Genomic DNA, 8,721 nt, shown 5'->3' on the forward strand with positions numbered 1-8,721 from the left:
CGAAAACCCCAGACGTGCGGTGCAGCAGTGTTCACCTCGTCCTTTCGCTCCGATTCCGGTCGGCGGGGAGCTCTCATCGAGCAGAATACCTGAGGCGCTGAAGCTGCTCCGTCGGGGCGCGGGAAGTTCTCGTGCCCCGCCTGAACACCACACCGCCACCGCGCGGTCTCTTCTCCTAGCGCCCGCCCCGCGAGCATGCGCTGTGGGGTGCCGCGTCCGGCGGCGTTTGGCCGCTGGTGGCCGCCGTAGCGGGCGGGCGGTGCTGGGATGGCGGCGGGCCCGGTGGTGTTGCTGGGCCTGCGGGATGCCGCTATAGTGGGGCCGTGCCGAGGGAGCGGGCAGGACCCTGCCTGGGCTGCCAGCAAGCTGGGCGGCTCCGCGGTAGGGCTGGGGTCGCGCGGGGCGGGCGGAGGGTGGTGGCGGCGGCGGTGGGGGGGGGGGGGGTTCGCTGCACGGTGCTCCTCGGAGGGTCCCCAGTGAACGCTCGGCGCCATTCGTTTTCCAGGACTGGGTGCCGTCCGTGCGAGCGGCCGCGCCGCGGTGCGGGGTGTGCGGACGGCTGCTGGCGCAGCTGGTGCAGGTGTACTGCCCGCTGGAGGGGTCTCCCTGCCACCGCCTCGCCAACGTGTTTGCCTGCACCGGGCCCGGCTGCGCGGGAGACGCCCGCAGGTGAGGAAGGGCTCACGGCGGCTTCCTTCGACACGTGCGCAGTCCCCCCGCCGCTGATAAGTGTTACCAGCTTGAATAGTTTGTGCTTTACGTGGTTTTGATTCATCTTCTTCTTCCTTTACACGGCTTGTTAAAGCTGGAAGGTACTGCGCTCCCAGTACTTGCAGACACAAGAAAAGGAAACGCAAGATTACAGTGTAAAACAGGTATAGATAACAACCTGCCTTCTTGGGTTCTGTCGTAGAATCATAGAATAATTAGAGCTGGAAAGAACCTTAAGATCATCAAGTTACAATCCCCCTGCAATGGGCAGGGACACCTCACACTAAACCATGTCACCCAAGGCTCTGTCCAACCTGGCCTTGAACACTGCCAGGGATGGAACATTCGCAGCTTACCTGGGCAACCCATTCCAGTGCCTCATCACCTTTGCAGTAAAGAGCTTCTTCCTTGTATCCAATCTAAACTTCCCCTGTTTATGTTTTAACCCGTTACCCCTTGTCCTATCACTACAGTCCCTAATAAAGAGTCCCTCTCCAGCATCCTTATAAGCCCCCTTCAGATGCTGGATGAGGTCTCCACGTATCCTTTTCTTCTCCACACTGAACAGCCATGACTTCTCAGCCTGTCTTCATACAGGAGGTGCTCCAGTCCCCTGATCATCCTCGTGGCCTCCTCTGGACTTGTTCCAACAGTTCCATGTCCTCTTTATGTTGAGGACACCAGAACTGTACACAATACTCTAGGTGAGGTCTCAGGAGAGCAGAGGAGAGGGGCAGGATCACCTCCTTCAATCTGCTGGTCATGCTCCTTTTGATGCAGCCCAGGATACGGTTAGTTTTCTAGAGCTCACACTGAAGACAGTTCATGTTAAGTTTCTCATTGACCAACACCCCCAAGTCCTTCTCCTCCCGGCTGCTCTGAATTTCTTCTCTGCCCAACCTGTAGCTGTGCCTGGGATTGCTCCGACCCAGGTGTAGGACCTTGCACTTGTCATGGTTAAACTTCATGAGGTTGGCATCAGCCCACTTCACAAGCGTGTCAAGGTCCCTCTGGATGGCATTCCTTCCCTCCAGCGTACCAACCGAACCACACAGCTTGGTGTCAGCAAACTTGCTGAGGGCGCACTCAATCCCACTGTCCATGTCACCGACAAAGATGTTGAACAAGACCGGTCCCAACACTGAACCCATGAGGGACACCACTCGTTACTGGTCTCCAGCCGGACATTGAGCCATTGACCACAACTCTTTGCATGCGGCCATCTTCTCCATTGTTTCAGTGTGCTGTATGAAAATAAGAAATACAGCAGGGTTGGATGAGTTTTGCACCTTATCGATAGTTAAGTGGCTATAACATGTTATATATAGTTGTTTAAGTTACCATACTTAGGATATGTAGTGACAGGATAAGAGGGATGGCTTCAAGGTGAAAAAGGGTGCATTTAGATTAGACATTAGGCAGAAGTTCTTCACTGTGAGGGTGCTGAGGCGCTGGCACAGGGTGCCCAGGGAAGCTGTGGCTGCTCCATCACTGGCAGTGTTAAAGGTCAGGTTGGATGGGACAGGGAGCAACCTGGTGTAAGGAAGGGCAGGAAGGTGACCCTTCTGTGGCAGGGGGTGGAACTGGATGAGCTTCAGGGTCCCTTCCAACCCAAACCAGTCTGTGACAACCTTTTTTAAGAATCTGTGCTATGTGCCAGTTTGATTCACATATGTGGTTGTGTGGATAATTTGTGGTTATGGAATTTTGACACCATGAGTACTACATGTTATTTACTAGAAGATTAACTTCTTGTTTGTGATCTATGTTAGAGTTGTTTTAAAGTGGAGATGGCAATGCAACTGTATGGTCAAAATTGATAATTAATATTTTAATTGAGCTACCTAAATACTGTTTTTCAACTTTAAATGTTTGGGCTGTGCTGTTTAGGTTTGCGTCTTTAAAATGATTTCTAATTTAAATATATTTTCTAAAAATTATTAGTTCTGATTAATCTGACTCAATTACTGTTAATATACTTCTGGTATTCTTGCTCTTGAAGAGCAGCTGCATGTTGGCCTAAAAAGACTGAAAGAGGAGGATGGCTGTCAAAGTAGTGATGACAGGCAGAAAGTGTTTATTCAGCTGCAGCTTTTGTACTGTAAAATTTTGGTCTGTGGTAAATGAGCTTGTATTGTTGTTGTTCTTATTATTTTCCTCCATATTCTGCCCTTTGAGCTTACCTGTGTTGCAGTAACTGTGCTTCAGCTAAACGTGCCCAAAGTAGCTGTCAGTGGCACTGGCAGCAGCCAAGGTATGGCAATGTGATGTGCAAAGGCCAGGCAAAAAGCTGATGAATTCCTGCTCCGTTTATCTCCTGTGAGATTTTTTTTTTGCCATAACTCATAAACGTATGGGTTTTTTTGCCATGGCTGCAGTACCGGGAAAAGTAAATGTGGGTACACTGTCAAGTATCACTGTGAGGAGAACAGGTGAAATAGCACAAAGCATTAGGTTAAGGTTTTGGTTTTCTTAACTTTTATGAAGCTATATTTGAAGTGCATTAGGGTGGCTGATCTTGACAATGTTCTTTTTACTTTTCCTTTAATCTTCTTTTTTTTTGTTTGTTCTCAGAAACAAGAATCACATTTCACTCCAAAGGATTGGTGTGATGAAGCAGATGACTGGGGAGTCTCTGATGGAGCAGAAACTCCTGCATGTACCTCCCTTCAGCTGCTTGGCTTAAATGAAGCAGTGAGCAGCTCCTTGTCCAGAGAGGTGGAGTGTGCATCCCAGCTCCAACACCTTTGCTTGTCTGAGGCTGTGGATTCAGGTTCCCTGAATACACATTCTCCAGTCAGTGAGAGAATGGTAGTGGAAACATCTGGTTCAGCTCCTGTGTTTCAGCCCTTTTACATTAGTGTTGTGGATGAGGAAGACTACATTGGTTTCCTTGATACAGATCATGCAGACAGGCTATTCAAGGAGTATCAGCAGAGAGAGGGTGTTGATTTGGAGCAGCTGATGTCAGAAAGGTGAGAACAGGTCTGGATTTCACACTGAACTGAAGGGATTCCATGATTTCCTGTCTGATAATTGTAGTTGAAACCCACTTCTTACTAAATCTGAATGCTTTCCGTTTGTAACCATTGGTGTGTAGTACTTAGCTGGAAGAATATGACAATACACCCTGCTGTGTCAGATTTTAAATTGTTCAGAGATGCATCTGCTTCTGAGTGACTGAGCAATTGGAATGTCCTTGGGCTCCAGATAGAGCAATGGACTGTCAATCTCTGAAACCAAACTTTTGTGGTTCAAACAATGTCTTACACTAAATGGCATGAGTTTATATTGTGACATTTGACTTTTTTCTTTTCAAGGCTAAAGCTTTTCTTACATTTCAATCCATTTTTAAGATTTGAATTACTTGGGGATTTTGGCTAGAGACTGGGATGATGGAAAGACTCACAAAGATTTTGTAAAGGTTGTCTGAAGACAGTTTTTGAACATAGTTATTGAAAATATTTCAGTTTTAACTTAGGTGGTCACAGCAAGCACTTGAATCCTTACTGGTTTGATATATAAACATGTGGTGTGACTTATCCTGATTTGTGGGCAACAATGAATTTTTTGGTAACTAAGGCTACTGCCAATTGGAGAATCTACATGGAACGCTTTTTAGTGGTGGTATTCTTGTTGAGTTTTGTTGGCCTTTAATGAACCACAGGACTTTAATTGCATTTAATTCAAAATTTAAAAAGACAACATTGTAATTTAAAAACTTGTGAGAAATTACTAAAAGAAAGATTTTTTGAAGTAGTAAAGAAGTATATGGTAGACTTCAATCTCATGGTAGTTTGAAAGACTATTAGTAATTGTAAGCCACCAGAAGCAGAAGAACTAGAAGCAAGATGTTCACTTGCAACCTTTAACAGGAATTGCCTCTTAATTTAACATGGATGTTTTTTTCTGTGCACTTAGTACAATTTTAATGTGAATCATAGAATCATGGAAACGTTAGGGTTGGAAAGGACCTTAAGATCATCCAGTTCCAACCCCCCTGCCATGGGCAGGGACACCTCCCACTAAGCCATGTCACCCAAGGCTCTGTCCAGCCTGGCCTTGAACACCGCCAGGGATGGAGCATTCACAGCTTCCTTGGGCAACCCATTCCAGTGCCTCACCACCCTCACAGTGAAGAATGTATAGTAACTATTGCTTATTTAAAGCATGCGTATTGTACTGAAAGCCTCAGTGAAAATTTTGTTTCTGTTCCTGCTCTAGTTTTGCCGGTGAATGTGGCAATGAAAAATATGAGAAGAGTGAAGTCAAAAGCAGGGACCACAGATTCCATAAATTTATGAAAAGAATATCTTTGTGTCCTGAACAGATTCTAAGGTATGCTGATCATCTGGTTGTAGCAGGGAGATACAGATCATAGATACAGATTGTTAGTACCTCAAAATAAACTATTTCATTTGAAATATATATAACTTTTTATTTCCTTATAAGAAAAATTAAAAGGGCTGTTATAATTTATGTGTGGTCAGACTTCAGTCCCTGGTTGGGCTTTTTTGTGCAAAGTGTAAGTAGATGAGAAGCGAATTAAGATCAGAGACCCTGGATCTGGCTGTGGGAGACTTTCTTCAACATAAAATCTGATGAGAACAGACCCAGGCTGTCTTTGAAAACTCCCTGAAATCCACACATAGTGGTTTTCAAGAAGCATTTTTGAGGTGGAAGTGTAATACCCAGTGGTATGCTGTTGTGATAGATTTCCAGGGCAATCTGCTCCTCTGAAATTTTGTAACCTTACTGTAATTGCTAATTGTTTCAGTCCCAAAGATATTGCTGGAGTAAGAGATTACCTGTTTTAAAGCCTGAGTTCTTCTGCAGCTTATTGTGATTACCCCTTAGGATGCTGCATTCTTCAGTTCTTGTAAATCTGTAGCTTTTCCTAGGATAAAAGCAGATTTAAATGCAGAGCAGCTACTTTCTGAAAGGGGAATTAATTCTGAATGGAAGTATAACAGAGAGTTCAAATCATAAATTATTAATGGTAACAGATAACACACATGGTTTTCATAGATCATACCAACTGTTATTTTTTTAACTTCTTTGTTCCAGATAGCCCAGTGCAGCCTATCTGGTCAAGCTGTCCCAGTGCAGTGACAGAACCATTGTTTAGCTAGTTTTCAGAACCAGGTACAACTAACTGGTATCTTCTTGAGGAGGAGGTAAAGTTTGAGGGTCTGTTTACGCAGAGAAGAAATACTAGAAACTTTATGTATCAAAGATCATAAAGAAAATATACTAATGCAGAGTGCAAGTGACGTTTTGAGACAAGTTTTTTTTTTTTCCACAGGATCTGTCACTTTGCAGTATTATGCTCTTTGAGATTTTCGTTCTTCTGAAACATCACCTCTGGTGATCCCTATGACTGTCACTAGTTGCAGTCTTTACCTAGCCCTCCCTTTCCCCTTCATGGGTACTGTGAGTATGCCTGTTAGACCCCTGTTGCTCCTAGAGGTTGATCTCTGTTGAGCTTTCAGCTTAGCACAGAATCCTCAGCTTGGCATTCAGTAGAAACTATCTTCAGTCTTGGTTGCCTGTTAGTTGTGGAGCTCTGGTAACTCTTACAAATACAGTATCAGTTCTGTGGCATAACTTAGAGTGGTTTTGAGAGGTATTCTGTGCTGAATAACTGCCACTGGTTAGGATTTCATTTTTCAGGAAAGTATAGTGTGTTTAATTGAGTCAGGTACAGCACATTTTAAAGGTGTCAGTTCAAAGCATTTGTGGTCTTTAAATCTAGCTCTTGCTTAGAGATTTTCGAGGTGTTGGCTTCACAAGTATTTCCCCCTCCTGTCCTGGGTTCAGCAGTAGCAGTCATTTTTCTCCTTCTTGGTAGCTGGTGCAGTGCAGAGTTTTGACTTTCAGCTCGGGAACAGAGCTGATAACAATGATGTTTTGGTTTGGCCAAGGACTTTGTGAGCCTCATGCTCTGCCAGGGAGGAGGGGAAGCCAGGAGGAAGCAGAGACAGGACACCTGACCCAAGCTAGCCAAAGGGGTATTCCATACCACAGCACGTCATGCCCAGGATGTAACTGGGAGTTAGCCGGAAGGGCTGGTGGACTGTGGGGTTGGAGGAGGTATGGGTCGGTGCTTGGTTGGGCTGGGGGGGGCGAGTTACCAGTTGGCTGGTGGTGAGGTGTTGTATTCTCTTCCCTTGTTATTTCCTTTATCATTATTATTATTGGTGGTAGCAGCAGTGATTCGTGTTATACCTTAGTTACTAAACTGTTCTTATCTCAACCCGTGGGAGTTGCATTCTTTTTGATTCTCCTCTCCGTCCCTCCGGGAGTAGGCGGAGGGAAAGAAGGAGGGGGGGAGTGAGTGAACGAGTTACCTGACTGGGTTTAAAACACGACACCTCCCCATCTTTACTCTTTGTTTAATGGTTCGTCTGAAGCTGAGTCAACAATTCTAGCTCCTAATAATGTTTTTTATTACAAGCAAGTTCAGAGGTTTTGGAGAATCCTGAATGCTGTTGCCAAAATGTAAGTTTTCTTCCAAAATTCAGATTAAAAAAAGTATATAATTTTTTCCTTTCTTCTCCTAGATACTCCTGGGGTGGCCAGCCTTTATTCATCACATGTCCTCCAGGCAACTTTACGAGATGTATTCCAGCCTGCAGTAACTGTGGAAGCAACAGAATATTTGAATTTCAACTCATGCCAGCACTGGTCAGCATGCTACAGAGTGATTCAGGTGCTAACCTTTGACTTAGATGAATGAATACTAGAAACAGTCACCTTCTTGGTAAAGTTTATGACTGTAATTTGGATTGTTTCTCAGTAACCATCCACACTGATGTACTTCACTGTGCTCATCTTTGTATATACAATCCTCTCTGTTTCCATTATCGATTTCACTAAGTGAAAGATACAGCTTTGGTTTATGGAGACTCTGTGATTGCAACTTCATCTGCTCACAAATGAACAGCATTGTAGATAACTCCTGACCTGGGGAGTAATTTGTCTTTATTGCCTCTTGAGTGAGGCCTTGAAAAATAAATATTGTCAGGTAAGATTGCAGACACTTAAGGTCTTTGAAAATTCTGTTTGCTTTAAAATCTTTACCGTTAGAAGACTGAATATGAGAAATATTTTTTGAATTGGCAAAGACTGAAGTGAGCAATGAGCAACAGCTCCAATGATACCATTTTGTCCTGGGTTCAGCAGCAGCAGTCATTTTTCCCCTTCTTAGTAGCTGGTGCAGTGCTGTGTTTTTGACTTTCAGCCTGGGAACAATGCTGGTAACACCAATGTTTTCAGTTGCTGCTCAGTAATGTTTACTCTGACCTAGGACTTTCTGAGTCTCATGCTCTGCCAGGGAGGAGGGGAAGCTGGGAGGAAGCAGAGACAGGACACCTGACCCAAACTAGCCAAAGGGGTATTTCATACCACAGCACGTCATGCCCAGTATAAAAACTGGGGGCAGTTACCCAGAAGGGCCACATTGCTGCTCGAGTCAGGCTGGGTATCAGTTGGCAGGTGGTGAGCGGTTGTATTCTCTTCCCTTGTTATTTTCCTTATTGTTGGTGGTAGCAACAGTGTTTTGTGTTATACCTTAGTTACTGGACTGTTCTTGTCTCTCCCCGTGGGGGTCACATTCATTCAATTCTCCTCCCCATTCCTCTGGGAGCTGGGGGAAGAAGAAAGAGGGGGTTGGGGAGTGAGCTAGTGGCTGTGTGGTTACTGGCTGGGCTTAAACCACGACACATTTTTCATACTTTTACATTATGTGCCTTTGTTGCTTTGTTTTTAGGTTTGTCAGTGGAATTTGGAACTGCTCTTGTTTACACATGTGAGAGAAACTGTTGGCCAACAGATCACCACACCCCTCTTGAAGAATTTATATTTGTACAAGAAGACCCAGATCAGAGATTATTTAAATAAATTGTATTTCTCTGCCTAAATGAAAAATCTGGTGATTTGGTTTTGTGGTTTTTTTTTTACTACAGGTGAAGGTGTAATTATGCAAGAGAACTTTCCTCAGAAGTGGTG

General features: G+C 44.7%; 1 protein-coding gene across 1 annotated transcript; it reads left to right on the top strand.

The window, feature by feature from the left end:
• The first annotated feature begins 244 nt into the window (after positions 1-244).
• PDCD2L (programmed cell death 2 like) lies at positions 245-8,658 on the top strand. The gene is made up of 7 exons (XM_061458488.1): positions 245-381; positions 506-669; positions 806-875; positions 3,286-3,686; positions 4,936-5,049; positions 7,275-7,423; positions 8,483-8,658. Exons 1-7 carry the CDS (start codon positions 268-270, stop codon positions 8,611-8,613), a joined length of 1,143 nt encoding a protein of 380 aa, XP_061314472.1. The 5' UTR covers positions 245-267; the 3' UTR covers positions 8,614-8,658.
• The last annotated feature ends 63 nt before the right edge of the window (positions 8,659-8,721 follow it).

This window comes from Pezoporus flaviventris, unplaced genomic scaffold (genome assembly GCF_033815535.1).
Source record: "Pezoporus flaviventris isolate CSIRO_AGI_PZ_B2104156 unplaced genomic scaffold, CSIRO_AGI_Pfla_v1 ptg000027l, whole genome shotgun sequence".
Lineage (NCBI taxonomy): Eukaryota > Metazoa > Chordata > Aves > Psittaciformes > Psittacidae > Pezoporus > Pezoporus flaviventris.